The sequence below is a fragment of the Lithobates pipiens genome, unplaced genomic scaffold, assembly GCF_037356315.1.
Source record: "Lithobates pipiens isolate NorthernLeopardFrog02 unplaced genomic scaffold, aLitPip1_a1.2 Scaffold_10, whole genome shotgun sequence".
Lineage (NCBI taxonomy): Eukaryota > Metazoa > Chordata > Amphibia > Anura > Ranidae > Lithobates > Lithobates pipiens.
Genome location: NW_027507686.1, coordinates 162842952 through 162860584, shown reverse-complemented (window position 1 = coordinate 162860584; position 17633 = coordinate 162842952). Strand labels below are relative to the sequence as shown.

At 41.8% G+C, this 17633-nt stretch overlaps 1 protein-coding gene across 5 annotated transcripts in view; it reads right to left on the bottom strand.

Moving 5' to 3' along the window:
- The window catches only part of CDHR5 (cadherin related family member 5), a 194485-nt gene that overhangs the window by 82479 nt on the left and 94373 nt on the right, over positions 1-17633 (bottom strand). For all 5 annotated transcript variants that reach the window (XM_077458846.1, XM_077458855.1, XM_077458863.1 and 2 more), the window contains exons 4-5: positions 14896-14988; positions 13017-13106 (exon numbers count right to left, since the gene is read on the bottom strand). In XM_077458846.1, coding sequence (XP_077314972.1) covers positions 13017-13106; positions 14896-14988 — 183 coding nt within the window. The remainder of the gene's footprint in view (positions 1-13016; positions 13107-14895; positions 14989-17633) is intronic.

The following is a 17633-nucleotide window of genomic DNA, read 5'->3' as shown; positions in this document are numbered from 1 at the left end:
GATCAAAAACCGATCAAGCTGGCAAATGTCGCTGTTCACTTTATATGCTTGTGGAGACTCCATTATTTGCCATCTTAGTGTGTTTAAAAATATCTCTCTTTTAGGCCTTCATACTCAGGTAATTTATTAGTACATTTGGATTTTTCCCCCTCTTGCAAAATTTCAATTTTCGGCAGTTTTTAAACGCCGCCTTTCTCATTTAAGGCTTTCTCATTTCAAATTTTCCCCTCATTCGTTTCAAATTGGAGCCACCACAGAAGCTGCTAGATTGGGCCTCGATAATGCTGTTATTATGAAGTTAGGTAATGGAAGTCGCAGAGATATGATCTTTATATTCGTTATAACTTTTTTCTTAGATTTTGTAGGTGTCAAGTCTTACCTATGGATAGTTGGACAATCCTATGTCTAATGGGCTCATAAACGAGCATCCCAGCGTTATTACACTTCCAATCTATCCTTTCCTTCAGATAATTTTCAAGTCCTTTGGAAAGGTATACGGGGTTTACAATGGACTAATCTTTTCTTTTACCTTTTTAGTTTATCTCAGTTATGGCCATCTCTATCCATCTTGATAATTCATCTAGGTGGAAATGACGTTGGTAAATCAAAAACACTAGACTTAATTTTTCTGATCAGATGGGATTTGCAGCGTCTCAAGCTCTCTTTTCCCAATACTTATATTGTATTCTCGGAGATCGTGTCTCGTCTTATCTGGTTATCTTCCCCTGAGGGTAAACCTTTTGAGAAGATTAAAAGAAGAGTCAGTCGATCCGTTGAGGAGTTCATGCCGCTGCTTTTTCCTTCCATCATGTAGATTTGGAAGGAGGCTTTCCTGGCTTGTACAGATAATATGGTGTTCATTTGTCTGATGTCAACATAGACTTTTTTTTTATGTATTAACAGAAAGTTTGGCATAGACATTTTTAACCTAGGCCTGCAGAATATAATTGAAATGGCCTCGGTTTTGGGGTAGGCCGGGTTTTTGTTTTCAACAAACCCCGGCTGATGGGGACTTTGCATAATTAATATTTTGCTTGTGTTCTATGACTGGGTGATACTTACATTTTTTTTATATATATTTATTTATGTTTTAATTAAGTTGAATGCATTCTATTTAATACTAATAAAGGTGCCACAGACATATTAATACCATATTGCTGTGTGTTTGTTTATTATTAGTATTATTAAATATTGGTATTGTTGGTTATAAGGCCTCATGCACACGGACGTTTTTACAGCCGCTTTTTTGAGCTTTTTTTGCAGCTTAAAAACGGCTGTCCATGTTAGTCTATGGCTTCATGCCCACCTAGGCGTTTTTGAGCTGCAAATGGCATAGGCGTTTTTAAGCTGTAAAAAAAAACCAGGACCAGTGCGTTCCGTGGCGTGGAGCTAGAGCTGTAAAAACGCGAATCGCGGGGCGTGGCCTAGCTGAGCTCAATGGCGGACGTGTAATAGGTGAGCTCCGGCACCTCGGGACGAACACTACCGCAGATTTGAGGTACATCCGTTGCTACATAGGCACGTATCATGGGAACGGCTTCTCGGACATCTTCAGCTTCACGTTCCCGCTCCCCGAGGGGAAACGCGACCGGACGAGAGCATAATATCCCGGAGATGTTCCGATCACAGAGGGGAAACATGGCGCCGTCGCGCCATGATTCCTCACAGGCCTCAAACACGCGCTCTCGCTCCCGCACTAATATCGTGCTCTCAGAGACTTCCTCGGACGTGACACCGGCTAATGCCAGTTCTCCAGACGGTCCACACTCGGAAACCTCTTCCGCAGCTATTAATATGAACGACCTCCGCACGATTGCCTCAGACATCAAGGATACATTATCGGCGGCCATTGCTGAACTACGCCTTGATCTTAAAATGCTATCGGACCGCATGCATACTGTGGAAAAGGTGACGGAATCACACGAATTGGACATTCGTCGCTCCACTAGGAAAATCGACAGCCATACCCTACAACTCAGGGATATGCAAAGGCACATGGAGGATTTGGACAACAGGGGGAGACGCCATAACCTTCGAGTCCGAGGCCTCCCTGAAGTCGTTGAAGGTGACCGTTTAACTCCCGCGATTTCGGCCATCTTTAACTCCGTGCTGGATAGGCCTTCACACACTGCCATTAGCATGGATCGGATAAACCGAGCGCTCAGACCCAAAGGCAGGGACACTGATCCCCCACGAGATGTAGTATGCTGCTTAACCGACTACCGACTTAAAGAAGACATATTGAAGGCTGCTAGACTTCAACAGCAAATCTCATATGAATCCGCCAATATACAGATATTCCAAGATCTTTCTGGTATCACCCTACAACACCGCAGAGATTTGAAGCCGCTTTTGGATGTGCTGAAATCTAGAGGTATTTTATACAAATGGAAATTTCCGTTCTGTCTTACCGCCTCTCATCTCGGACGTACGGCTCATCTTAAGGTACCAGAAGACCTGCCCAACTTTTGCGCTATACTGGACTTGCCTCCGATCGCAATCCCGAATTGGTATGCTAACTTTCGTCCGCTGATACCTAAACCTATGCTTCCTCCTGAAGACCTGATGGACACTCAAGCTACCCCGTATCGTAGGAGACGATCTACATCTCGATCCAGGGGGACCCGTCACTCTGGTACCATTACCAGAGATTACAGCCCAATTTCCTCTCCACGCTCACGTAGAGCACGAAGGGACTATTGATGTCTCAGATGTCTACATCCCTCACTTCATGCAGTACCTGAGCTTTGACGGCTGTTGTTTATACTGCTACCTTCGTTCTTCTGGACATGTCCTCTACTACTTGTTCGTTTGTCCTGATTGACGATACGTCTTACCTATATTGCCTCCTCCATCTGAAAACCTGGCAATGTGATGGATGCCGGCGGATTACATAGGCGGACGGATTTCGCTACCCACCCTACTTGTCCTCTATGAAGCTTTCGCATCTGACAAAATTCTTCCACGTTACGACAACTGGAACACATAGCGGATTTCAAAGGTTATACTTTCTACTTTCCACTAGATGTATATTATTTCTACAATTTATCTACACGGATCTTCGTCCGGATTGTTGCTGCGGCCTTACGATACTAAATTTGTCGTTCGTACCGTGTTGAAGAATCGTTTGGTACGATTATTTTTTGTTCAGCTACAGTTTTCTGACTTGTTTATTAAGTTTACTCTCCTGCTAGGTTTCTTTTTACGGCGGGCTAAGTATATACAGGCTGCAATAATATCTATGACACTTACTTGGTCCGAGAACCCTTTCTACATCTCAGGCAGCAAGCGTGCCACTACCCTGCCTACTCTGTTTCTGCATTATATCTACAGCCTGCAGGTTTCCATCTACTAAGTTTGTTAACAATGGCTAATAATATTTGTTGCTTTGTGATTTTATTCCACTCTTTAGGTATTCCCATGAGCCTAATCCTAATTTAACATCCCCTATATTTGATATGCTTTAATTTTTGTTTCCGTATGACTCAAAATATCTTCTAGACCTTAATTGCTCTGGTATCACCTCATTTTCTTTTTTGCTTACACGCCCTTATCGAAGAGATGCAGCATTACATGTTGCACAGACCTTAACGGTAACCCTCCTTAATTCGCTGTTATGCCTCTCCTCCTCTAATGTGCTAGCTTAGATCAACCTACACTCTTCCAGTAATCCATCTGTCCATTGCCCATTATACAGATTGTAACTCACCTGTTCACCTTTCCGAGTACTTATACTATCTATTATATCTGTGCTATATCCATGGATACACTAATGTGATAATCGCTGTTTACTTATCAAATCTCCATGTTACCCATTATATCTCATAAACATTGTGCCCGTCTCCTTAGTCCCGAGGGCCGTACCACCGTTTCTCTATATATTATATATTATATACTGTATAATACATATTTGTTACTTCGCAATTTTTTCTGCCAGTCCTCCATTGGGCTTTGTCCTGGTTAACCCCGCTGTGGGGTGGATAAGGGGTCACACATCTCTCCGGTGTGGGGTTCCCTGATTCTCCTTACACCGTCACCTACATTTTACCACCTGAAACAGTGGTATTTTACATTTTTTTTTTTTTTTTTTTTGTGTGTGTCTTTCCCCCCCGTATCTTTCCTTTTCCACAACCCCAATTTTACCCGATACCCTTGCAATATGGAGGCCCCAGTTTCCTCCACAAACACGCCTAGGGCTTTATCACAGACTGCCTCCCCTACTATCTGCTATTCCTTAAACATTAAAGGTCTAAATACCCCCGAAAAAAGATCACAATTGTTATATACACTGCACAAAGCTAAAGCACATATTGCCCTTATCCAAGAGACACATTTTCGTACTGACACAATCCCCAAACTCCAAAACGCCAATTATCCCCTAGTATATCATGCAACTAATGATGACGCTAAATCGAAAGGGGTATCTATACTAATTTCAAAATCCTGCCCTTTAATCGTGTCTGACGTGCTCTGTGATAAAAAAGGACGATATCTCTTCCTCAAAGGCAGCATCTACAACAGACAGGTGACTATAGCTAACATTTATGCCCCTAACTCTCACCAAGTTTCCTTTTTCAGAGAAACTCTCTCCCTACTTACGACATTCCAGACTGGACTCCTCATTGTAGGTGGAGATTTTAATGTTCCCCTAAATCCATCCCTTGATACCTCTAATGGCTCCTCTTGCATTACTTTCCGGGCATTAAGAGATATCAAATCACAACTCCAATTACTATCCTTGCATGATACTTGGCGCACACTTCATCCGACGGTTAAAGACTTCACTTTCTACTCGCCTCCGCATGACAAATATTCCCGGATAGATCATTTCTTTCTTTCACAAGCAGACATTGCCAGTTTGGAAAAGGCCACGATTGAACCGTTACTCCTCTCTGACCACAACCCTATAACAATCTCCCTTTTATTATCACAAGATCCTCCTCGATCCACTATATGGAGACTTGACGATTCTCTATTACTAGACACAGCCAATATTGCCGCACTTAAAGACTGCCTTTCTAATTATTTTACAGAAAACGCGACAGACGATGTGCCCCGTGCAGCCATTTGGGCGGCGCATAAATGTGTTGTCCGCGGCTTACTTATATCTATGGCTGCACGGAGACGTAAACTGAAGAAAGCACATTTAGATGAACTATACAAACGTATTCACTTGTTGGAAAGGGCTCATAAGCGCACACTGGCTGAATCGCATCTGGCTGAACTTACGGCAGTTAGAGCTGAGCTACTAGACGAACTACAAAAAACCTTGAAGCGCAAATTTGCTCTTACCCACAAATTGTTTTACGAATCGGGCAATAAAGCTGGTAAATTGTTAGCCAGAGCCCTTCAGAAGCGGAAAGCGTCCTATACTATCCATAAGATTGTTACTCCAGCTGGAGAATCCATTGTTGACTCTGATGCTATTGCAAAAAATTTTGTGACTTACTTTCACTCACTGTATAATCTACCACACCAACCACATACAGATATGACACACTCTAGAACAGACATTATATCTGATTTTCTTTCTAAATACGCGCCTCCTTCTCTAGACCCCATTACTACGACAACACTAGATGCCCCCCTTTCCTTGTCCGAAGCCACCCTTGCCCTCAAACAACTGAAAGCGGGCAAAAGCCCAGGCCCGGATGGCCTGTCTGCAGCTTATTATAAGTCCTTGTCTGAGGTATTGATTCCCCACTTTCTTGCATCATTTAATGACCTCTCAACATCCACTAGACCACTTACGGATTTACTCGAAGCACACATCACACTGATCCCCAAACCAGGTAAAGACGCCACACTGATCCCCAACTATCGCCCGATTTCCTTGCTTAATGTGGACATTAAATGGTATGCTAAGATTTTAGCTAATAGGATTTCCCCCCTACTTTCTGACATAGTTTCGACTGACCAAGTGGGCTTTATCCCTGGTAGAGAAGCCAGGGATAACACAACAAAAGCTCTGAACATTCACCATTGGCTGACTAACACAAAAAAGAAAGGCTTTTTTCTTTCGTTGGATGCGGAGAAGGCATTCGACAGAGTGGCGTGGGATTACATGCATCTTGTGCTCCAGCATCTTGGCCTTCCTCCGCGACTTCTGTCCATGATTGCGGTCCTCTACTCTACTCCCACGGCTAAAATAAGAGTTAATGGTCGTCTGTCGAATGCCTTCTCCGTCGCCAATGGTACCCGTCAGGGATGTCCACTATCCCCACTCATTTATGTTCTGACCCTTGAACCCCTTCTTCGAATGTTGAGAGATAATCCTGATGTACGTGGGATAGACATAAAGGGTAAATCATATAAAATTGCTGCGTACGCAGACGATATACTGCTTTTTCTTACAGACCCGATAATCACGATCCCAAACTTGTTGAGGAACCTGCAATCCTTCCAAACCCTCTCTAATTTAAAAATAAACTTCGAAAAATCGAAAGCGTTGAATATCACTTTATCGGATTCTGATTTAGCTCACTGCAAACGCAACTTCCCCTTCAGTTGGGAGCGTCAGGCCTTAACATATCTAGGTATAAACATCCCCTCTGATTTATCCAAATTATATGATCTAAATTTTGGCTCGATGCTTCTTAAAATTCAAGAAGACCTTGTTACCTGGCACAAAGGCCCATTTTCATGGTTTGGAAGGATTGCAATCCTCAAAATGAATATCCTTCCTAGACTATTATACCTCCTACAAACAATCCCTATTCTTCTTCCCAAACTTTTTTTCCGTGCATATAAACATATGTGCAGACAATTTATCTGGGGATACCGTGCCCCAAGACTAAGCTGGGCCAAACTAATTCTCCCCAAACATGATGGTGGCCTGGGTATACCAGATATACACAACTATTATCACGCTTGTCTGCTCACTAGAATTGTGGATTGGCATGTTCATCACCACAATAAAGCTTGGATTCACCTAGAACAAGACATGATTCCACTTCCTTTGACCAATCTCCCATGGATAGCTAACTCAGCACTCCCCATGCCGATCCGGACTCACCCCTTTATAGGCCCAACTATACAGGCTCTACACCGTACGAGTGCCACTCTCTGCGTTGACGGACTACTAGGGCCTATGACTCCTTTATCCTCTAACCCGGACTTTCCCCCCGGTATCTCAGGACATAGACCTCCTCACCAGACAGGGACTTACAGAACTTCTCAGTTCATAGAACACGGGGAGATTCTCTCATTCCCACATATGGTTTCTAAATTTCCAGAACTTCATTTACCATTTTTTAAATATCTCCAAATCAGGCACTTCCTTACTTCACAACCGCTGACACTCTGGAATAGGGAGCTTACCCCCTTTGAAACTTTATGCAATAGCTCCGAACCCCAAAAACACTTGATTTCCACCATCACTGCTTTACTTCACTCGGACACCAAAGCACAGGATAATGTTAAACTGCAATGGGATAATGACCTGTTAACTCCCTTGACCACTGACGATTGGCTGCGAACATATGAACATACACATAAGGGTACTTTAAACGTATCGGCGCAAGAGAACCGATATAAGATATACTCTAGATGGTATCGCACCCCTGAAAAAATACATAGATTATTTCCAGACATCCCCCCGACTTGTTGGAGATGTGACTCTGATATTGGTTCCTTTTTACATATTTGGTGGGACTGCCCAGTACTTCAACCGTTCTGGAGAGCAGTTCATGACAATGTAGTAAAGATCACGACATACTCTCCGAACTATTCACCAGCCCAATATCTCCTTCATCACACGCAGATTCCACAGAACAGCTATAGGAAGTCTCTTGCCTTACACATGATCAATGCCGCCACGATGTGCATCCCCAGACATTGGAAAACCGCTAAGATTCCTACCTTGACTGATTGGTTTAGACAAATCAATCATACTGAGGAAATGGAAAGACTTATACATCAAGCTCATGACACACACTCACGATTCAATCACACCTGGGCATGCTGGATACATTTCAAGCTATCCCCTACTTATACCGATACTCACCTACCACCCTCTTAATCGTCCTGAATAAACATTGGGATGCTTACATGATCTTGGTGTTTTTTGCTCTAGTCAGCTTTACTTCACTTTTCCTCCCCATTCATTCCTCCTCATCCCCCCCCATATGTTCTCTATTCGACTGAGCTCTAACTTTTATTATCCTTTAAATCTTTCTTTTAAAAACAAAAATGGTTTGTTCAGTTACAATGTTTTCCATCAAGTCTCCACACAAACTCCTCGGTTGTTCTACCGGGTGTGTTACTCTCATCCACAGTTAGTTCCCATATGGGGTGGATGATGTTACCAGAGACTTGATGCACGTTTCTAGGTTTACATTTTATCTCTTTTGACCTACACTGGGTTTTAGTAGCTACTGATGTTTGGGGTATTCATATCCTTCACTATTACGCCCACTACTCTTATGTCCTCGTCTTCTAAGCAACGTGATAGACAGTAGTGGACCTCATGTGATTCATTACCCCACTTATCTTGTTCAATTATTTGCTCTCTCCCCTTTTATAAACAATAGTTGATTCAGGTATGCTTCCTCACCAAATCTCTAGGCTTAAGTGTTACATTGAATATGTATTTGCATTGTATGTCTCTGAGATGATACATTGATGCTTATCTTTTTGCCTATGTATGCTCTGTTTGTTATATTTCAAAACCACAATAAACAATTTTGAAAAAAAAAAAAACGCGAATCGCGCAAAAACGCGCAAAAACGCGCATAAACGCGCAACATATTTTCTTTGTTTTCGGAGTGCTATAGCCAAGAGATGTGTTTCTTAAAAAATTCTTAAAAAATGCTACTTAACGCTAACGCTAAAAAACGCGCAAAAACAAGCAAAAACGCCAATGCAAAACGTGGTAAAAATTGCGTTTTTAACGAAGATTTTTCCAGGCGTCGGAGCTAGCTTTGCAGCCAGTTTTTTAAAACGTCCATGTGCATGAGCACTAAGTGTGCGGCCTACATTCCCATGTCACTTGTGCTGCTTTTTTTTGTAAACACTATCGGATTTTCTGGCGGGAAATGTGTGATGACAGGCTGTTGGCAGAAAATCCGCCCGTTTGTATGCTCCATCGGACAATTGTTGTCGTATCTTCTGCAGACAAATGTTGGATAGCAGGTTTTAAAATTTTACGCGGACAGATGTCTGTTGTAGGATTTTCTGAGCATGTGTACACAAGTCCGTCGGACAAAAGTCCAAAGTACAAACAAACAAACTCGGAAGCAAGGACGAGCCAGAAGCGGTCGATCTTATAAACTAGTTCATAATGGAGAATTAACATACGTGACGTGACAAATTCTGAAATCTAAAAATGCAGCGCACATTCTCTTCTTCTTTAATAGGATAATAATGAAGGTGCTTTGCTGGTGATACTGATGGAGTTATTGCAAACTAATTTTCAAAGGATTTTTGTTTCTTTCTTTCTATCTTTTTGATATCAAGAATAATATTATTATGGTTTTTTTTTTTGTTTTGTTTATTTGGGCAAGTTACCACAACACCATTATCCTGAAGGTTTTAAGATCAAAGATACAACTATGTTGGTGTCCCTTGTCAATTTTACATTGTATTTTTTTAATGTAACTGCCTACTCCCAAACTGTCATTTGAAGTAAAACACATGAGCAAGTATTATTCTTCGCAATTTTTTTACTGTGCATTAAAAATAAAACAAATAAAATTAGACATGCTATCTGCCAATAGAACTTAACCAAAAAGTACATTCTATGCATCCAAAAATATAGAAAATATACCAAATCAAATCATTATTATTCAACCAAAAAATAAAAGCCTTATGCATGTGTCCTGCTTCTTAATATAGGGGGTCAACAATGCCAAGAGTTGGTGAAAGCAGAGGTCCATCATCCGGAAAACATCTGGATTATTATCCTGGAGCTCCCGCAGCAAAGGCATATGACATAATTGGCCACGATTAATAAAGCAAGCAATTTTTGGTCCAAGAAATCCTCCTCCTCCTGTTCCCGGACTGGACTTGGGTCAAAGCAATAACTCCAAGGCCAATAATAAATAATACGTTATCTCCTCCGATTCCGCAACATGGCTGGTTGACGAACGTCCGTTCAGGAACGAAATGAAAAGCGCAAAATGAAAAGCGCAAATCAACACTCACCAGACTTCTAATAACACAAAATTAGTAGAAGGAGCCCAAAGGGTGGCGCTAAAGAGCTGAAAAACAACATAGTATGTCACTAGATTTGTATTTGTTGGCCAACAATTCCTACTGTTTGCATGCAAGACAAGTTTGGGCCAATGCCCTTCAGACAAAAGTCCACGGTTTTGTTGGCCAACAATCCGATCGTGTGTACGAGGCTTTAGGCTTTGAAGTCTGAAAATGAGAGAGAGAGAATGTAAACCTCTATCCCTTAGGGCACATTTACACTATGTGCTGCACTGACTTAAAGTGGATGTAAACCCACTCTCATCCTTTCTAAACTACTTCAATATTGGTTATCTAGTAGGATATAAATGCCTCCTGCATGTATACTTATCTGTCAAATGTCTCCCCTCTGTCTGCTATGAGACCAGAAAAGCTGCAGATTTTGTGGGTGGGTCTGTTTTCCAGGGCTCAGTGGGTGGAGTCGTGATGTCAGTAGACTCCCGCCCACCTCTACACTCCCCTTATCAACATACATTTTCTCCTGTGTATTTCTTACACTGCTATGATCACTAACATCCAGTCAAAACCCAGAAAAGTCCCCACACGACTTCAGCATGCCAAATCATGCTGAAGTAATGGAACAGCCAATCCTTGCAGAGCTGCAGAAGAAAGGAGTGCGGGTGGGAATTAATAATAAATAATGCATGTCTTAGGCTAGTGCACGAGATATGTAAATCACTTGTCAATCACAGCAAGGGGGAAGAATGCACAAAGATTTCACAGTTTGTCTGTTTTATTTCACTGAAAAAAGATATGAGGATTGCTCAGAGCTGGATTAACTCTTTGTGGCAAGACTGGGCACAGCTGATCTGAAATCCCATACTCTATATTGTGCCAGACAAAAAAAAAAAATGTCGGGTTTACATCCACTTTAATATGCACCACGTTAAGGAAGTGATTCATTTTCATATTTTCATCTTTTTTTTTTTTTTACAGGGCATCACTCTACGATGCACATATAGTTCACATCTGTGTGTTGTAGTGTGCTGAAACACACAAGCATTGAGGTGTGCTGGCAAGGTGCATTGGATGGCAATTAATATGGCACCATAACGCAGCCCACAGACATGCATTAATGTGCAATACTACACTGTATGAATGTAAATGGGTGCCTAAACCTGAATAGTTTTACAATCCAAAAGGCAGTGCTTCTGGAAAAGAAAACCATTTTATGTCCAGAGATGATACAACTGACAATCTAAAGTGTTTAAGTGGTTATAAACCCTTACAAACCACTTTGAACTACAGGTAAGCCTAGATTAAGGCTTACCTGTAGGTCCAAGAAATATCTCCCAAACCTATACGATTTAGGAGATATTTGCCCGAAGACAGGCACCGCTGTCTACGGCGCATGCGCCGTAGACAGCGGCGCGCAGGCGCACTGAGCGTGGCATCCTCGATGACGAAGATGGCGCGCAATGCCGCGCGTCTCAGCTCCCGTGCGCATGCGCGGGAATGACGTCATCGCGGCTTCGCCGAATGACAGCGGCGGAGCTGCGAGACCCCATCGAGAAGATGGATGCGCCGGACTACAGGGGACAGCGGTGACACATAATGGGCTACTATGCAATGCATAGTAGTCCATTATGCTTTGCCTTTGCAGGGAATGAAAGAGGAAGTAAACTCATCAGGGTTTACTTCCTCTTTAAGTCCCTCCTAGACAGACCATAAAAAGAGGGCAGTATCATAATCATATGTTTAAAAAAAACTTTTACATAAAAAAAAGGGATACAGTAATAACTATGAATGTAAGAAGGTCTGTTGATATATTATTAGGCCTCACATGGTGGCTGTTGAAAAAATGTAACAATTTTAAAACTGCAAAACAAGAATGAATCTACACTAAAAAAATTAACAAAACCAACATTTTTATTTCAATAAGGGGGAGCAGGTATTTTGCTCCTACTTTCGGGTATAGATTACTGAGCCACTCGCGGGTATCTACATCACTTCTGGTGCCTCCTCCACCCCCCCCCCCCCCCCCGCTGTCTTCTGGGAGACACACAGGTCCCAGAAGACAGCAGAGACCACTGGGATCGCGCAGCACGAATTGCGCATGCGCAGTAGGGAACCAGGAAACCACTTCCTGATTCCCTTACCGACGATGGCGGCGCCTCCACCTGAGAGGGACGGGTCGGCTTCAGGTGCCTACATCATGGGCGCCCTGGACAGGTAAGTGTCCTTATTTTAAAAGTCAGCAGCTGCAGTATTTGTAGATAAAACGTATGTCAAGGGTGCTCAGAATGTCAGGACCAGGCAGATAGTGTCTTTATTGGACGGATGAAGTGGTCTTCAAACACTTAGGGCTGCACTCAAAGAGGGGAGCAATCTCTAATAGAAAACAGATGAAAGGAAAAAGGTTTTTTCTTTCAGCTGCAGTATTTGTAGCTGCTGACTTTAAAAAAAATAAAAAATTAGGCGGGACTCCTCTTTTATGACCTGAGAACCCATGCCCCAAGCATGCATTGTCTTTGGCCCAACAACTATTCAATATGCTCATCTCTTGTTTACAGACAAAATATTTATTTTGAACCAAAGTCCAGATATCACAATATCCTGTCAAATGGTGCAGGCCACTAGATTTGACCTGGGGAATGCCAGTCATGCTCCTTGAATTTATCAGGTGGGGAAGGAACCAAAAACTGCTAGGCTGCAAATACAAAGAACAATCACTAACACTCAAAACTGTTTCTGAACATTCTGCAATATGTTTCTTTAAATATTGGTAACAGAGATAATATCACCATCATAAAGGACGCAATTTCAAATTAAACTTTGACATTTGTGTATATAGACAGATCTTTCAATTATTATATGCTACTCACCACATTGCCACTTAGTGTATAGTAGAGGGTATCCTGGTCAGCATCTTCAGCTTCAATCGCATTACCTATTGAACTGTTAACTTGCAGAGCCTTAAGAAATATTACATGTGTTATATATTTGAACTTGAAAGAGATAAACAAAAATATTGCCAATGGTATATCTACTTTGTATCGCAGTAATAAACCTGATGACAATAATTCTAAATACCTACAGCTCATGAAATCAGTATTTAACAATGTTATGTAATAATATTACCAGGACCTCCAGTAATACCTGATCTGGAATAAGCTTGCAATTTATCTCTCAGTTGAGAGAGATGAATACATTCTTGACATTGCTGTCCGCATGTGTGAAAGGGGCCTAAGAGGAACATACTGGCAAGATGATGTCATCAGTCTGCTGCAGACCAGAGGAAGCATTTTTCCAGGCTTTTGTCTGAGTAAGAGTACAGAGTACTGAGTTACAGAGTAAACACTCTGTTCAGTGCATTTTTTTCTGTTCCGGCAGGATAGAAGGCAAAAGGTAAGAGGGCTAATCTTTATGAAACTTTCATGGATTTTTATACTGGCTGGTCACAGGGTGAAAAGCAACTGAAAGATTGGGCTGTATTGGTGGGATGGACTGTTACACGAGCTAGTCACACATCAGGAGTAAGCAGACCCACACTAGAAGGATTAGGACCCCCCTACTTGCTGAAACTTTGCAGAGGCTTCCAGAAGAATGGGAGAGAGGTTAGGAGCAGCTACCTGAAATATTATTGAGGACCTCAACCAATCCTTGTACAAATGGACTGGCAGGGGAGGGGACCTCTTAAATACTCTCGGTTAGGCCAGCAGGGTCAGTGGATTTTGGATGGAAGTTGGAGATGGCATGCTAAGGAGGCTGTTGGTGGGCCCTTGCGGGTAAACCCCTAGCCTGGGGGGGGGGGGGGTGACCTTGGACCTGGGGCTTGGGTGCAGGAGGGATCCTCTCACACCGCAACTGAATGTGAACTACAGTGAATGGAAAACACTGATTTTACTGTGTGTGTTCAGGATGCATTAAAAAAATGCACCTGAGAGCATCTGGTGAAAACAAGCCCTGAAAAGGCATTCCTGATAACATCCTTTATAAATTGTGTTACAATGAGGGTTGCTTATTAGGTATTGTGTACTGGCAATGGGATTTATATAGGAGAATACATTCAAGACATACCATAGATACAACATTAACATTAATTAAAAGTAAAAAAGGGCAGGTTGCTTAGTTTTTATAAAAATATCATAAAACTTTTCCAAAATAATTAACAGTGGAAGAGGCTGAGGCTTATATTACCCCAGCAGGTAATATTTTAATGAAAGCTGCAGATTTAAAAATATTGAAAATTATTATTAACAGTACATTACCATATTAAAACGCATATATTATCTTAGTCATTGCGTTCACTTATACTTTTAAGCCTAGAAATCTTTCCAGACAAGAAGTGAATTGAAATCTCCACAATAGGTCTCTCCAAAATAGTTCACTTAAACTGATTTCTTGAATAAAACTTTTCTGATCTCTCCTTGTGAAACTGTGGCCAATTAAAAGTGTTTAAGCACTCTGTATGGAGTCAGTACAATATTTGCTGAATGTATAAAGCGCATGAAGGTAAAATACCCCGAGCCTTTAGAACCAATTTAACACTTTCTACCATGATGTAATCATTATTATTATATTATTATATAATCATAACACTAAGTACTCATTTTTTATAAAACGATGTATTCATTTCCTATTCTATTCTATAACACTACATTTAGACATGAACACCCATTTATATGTGAGATTAGACTACTAAAGTTTTTTTTTGTAATTTAAGCTATTAATAAAACAATTTTTTAATTTTTAATTACATACCTCTGAGATGGTAAAACTGTAATTCTCCTGCTTGAATTTTGGTTCATTATCATTTATATTAAGTATCTCCACAATTAGGACTTCTCTGCCCGCCTAAAATTCCAACAAATTTAAGAGGTGTTAACATGAGTTCTACAACTTCTATAATAGTAAAACATTGTAGATTGATAAACAATGCAAGTGCAGAGTTAATTATTAAAATGTACAATGAAAATGCTGCTGCAAATAACATTCAGTTGATTTTCTGTTGTCAGGCTATATCCAATTTCTTTCACATTGCCGTTGTCTATAGTGGGTCCACACATACACAGATAACAAAAGACCAGCCAGGCGCCTAGGAGGCACACTGCACACGGCACTCAAACTCAAAGTCAATGCTTGTCTCCAATGCTGTCACCAGCCTAGAAGACAATTGACCCAAAGGGTCTATGAATATACAAGAGTATATAAGAGTATTATAAGATACAGCCACAAATAAAAGTGTATACACACTGGGTATGGGTAGGTTAGAACTGTAAATAAACGTCTGTCACTGGTAAGTATGCTGCTGATTGCCATGAAAGGGAAAACTCCAACTGTACAACAATAAAAGTGTGGGTTAAGAGACTAATACCAGATTTTAGTATCACCATCAAACCTTTATTTAATGCCAAATAGTAATACTCACAAGTGTAAATATCATGAGTGGAGAGCAATGAATAGAATTGGGACAGAAGATGCTGGAACCTCCAAACTCCACAACCACAAGAAAAGGAGGGATGATGAGCAGCATTGAAACCACTGCAAACAAGCCTGGCTTGGCAGCAGATGAGCTGCAGGTGTCCTTCACCCCAATCATACTGGCCCCTTTATGACATCACCACTGGAGTGTGGGCAGTAGGACGTGAAAGCATTATGCAGCTTGATTGTACAGTACAATCTCCCTTAGCCCCTGTACACACGGTCGGAGAGTTCGACAACCAAATCCGTCGGCTTTTGTTTGTCGGATTTTGCCCGTTGGATCTTGTCCAAAACTGTTGCATACACACGGTCGGACTAAGTTGTCGAAAAATCCGATCATTCAGAACGTGATGACGTAATTTCGTTACAATGGGACTACGTTCAGGCTAGTAGCCAATAGCTTTGATGTAGGAATTTGATCTGAGCATGCGGGCACTTGGTCCGATCAAAATTCTCTACACATGATCGGAGTTGGTCGGAAAATATTTCCAACAAGTTGGAAAATTGGGTCCGACGGATATTCCGACGGAATCAATCCGATGCATACTACACACAGTCAGATTATCCGACAACACGGTCCGATAGGACACATTCCGACGGATTCTCCGACCGTGTGTACAAGGGCTTAGATTTACCAACAACTATATAATGTAAGGGCCTGTGCTATTGAATAGAAATTGGTTGCATAGGTTTGTCTCATAATACATAGTTTTGTTAAATTTTAATTAGATTGTACAGGGATTGTACAATCAGATTGTAGCGTGTATGGTCATCCTTATTGTAAAAATGGTGTGGCTATATTTTTGCTGTATATTATGGATTCCGTTGCCAATGTATGTGAAATCTATCTGTAGTCAAGGCATCATTTAGACCTTCTATATCTATAATAGGTGTGTGCATGGATTTTAGCACTTCCTGTTATGCCTGGTTATCTTCTTGGATATCATTCAGGCAAGATGGAGAAAAACCAATGTTGCACTAATATTTAAAAAGGGCCCAAAATTCATCCCTGGGAATTACAGACCAGTTAGCATAACATCAATAGTATGTAAACTCTTGGAGAGGATGAGAAGGGACTATATATACAGTATAACCTCCCAGAAAATCCAGCCCTATTTTTGTTACATGTCTCAAACATACTGGGGAAAACATAGTAAATTAATTTTGCACCATCTTATTAACACTGCTATATCATGTATCTTACGGCAGTGGAGTGCTACAAACTCTCCCACAATTTTTACATGGGTCACACGAATTGAGGAGCCTCTCTAGGAGTCTCTCTTTGGCAGAGCACCTCATCTTGTACTCATTGGTCAACTTCAGTTGACCATGAGGAGGGGGGCCACCAGGCCTTTGACTAGGTAGACCTAGGTGTGCCTTGCCCCAGTCAGGAGTCTTGCACCCCATGGGGCCAGGGAAGGATTCTTCCTCGTCGGGGGGGGGGGGGGGGACCAAATGCACACTATGCACTTCCCATGGGCTTGAAAAAAAAAGATATACATCACTTTCATAAAGATGAGAATAAAGTAGGTAGAGAAATATGTTAATCCAGTTAATAAGGGTGCAGCAAGACTAAGGGCATTAAAGAATAGTGAACCTTGGGGTCTGTAGGTCCAGAGGTAATACACTGAGTGTATAAACATGAAATAACACTATCAGGGAGGAGGAGCGACTGGGCCTGAATAGTAGAGGACATAGAGCAGGGGCGCTCAACTGCTGGCCCGTTGGCCACATGTGGCCAGTGGCACCCTCTCCTGCTCTGGGATGGTGGGTCAACAAGCCCAAAATGCGTGTTTCCGACCTGCCATCCCCTAGCATCAGTGTGAAGAACGGAGCTGGCACTAGAGGAAGCAGAGCTGATGCTTCCTGTATAGCGCCAGCTCCTGTCACAGGTGGAGAGATACCAAATGTACTCTTCCTGTGACAGGGCCCTGCGCAATACAGGAAGCATCAGCTCTGCTCTCTACTGCAGCCACATGCTTCCTCCAGCGCAGGCACCTGTCACACTGATGCTCAGG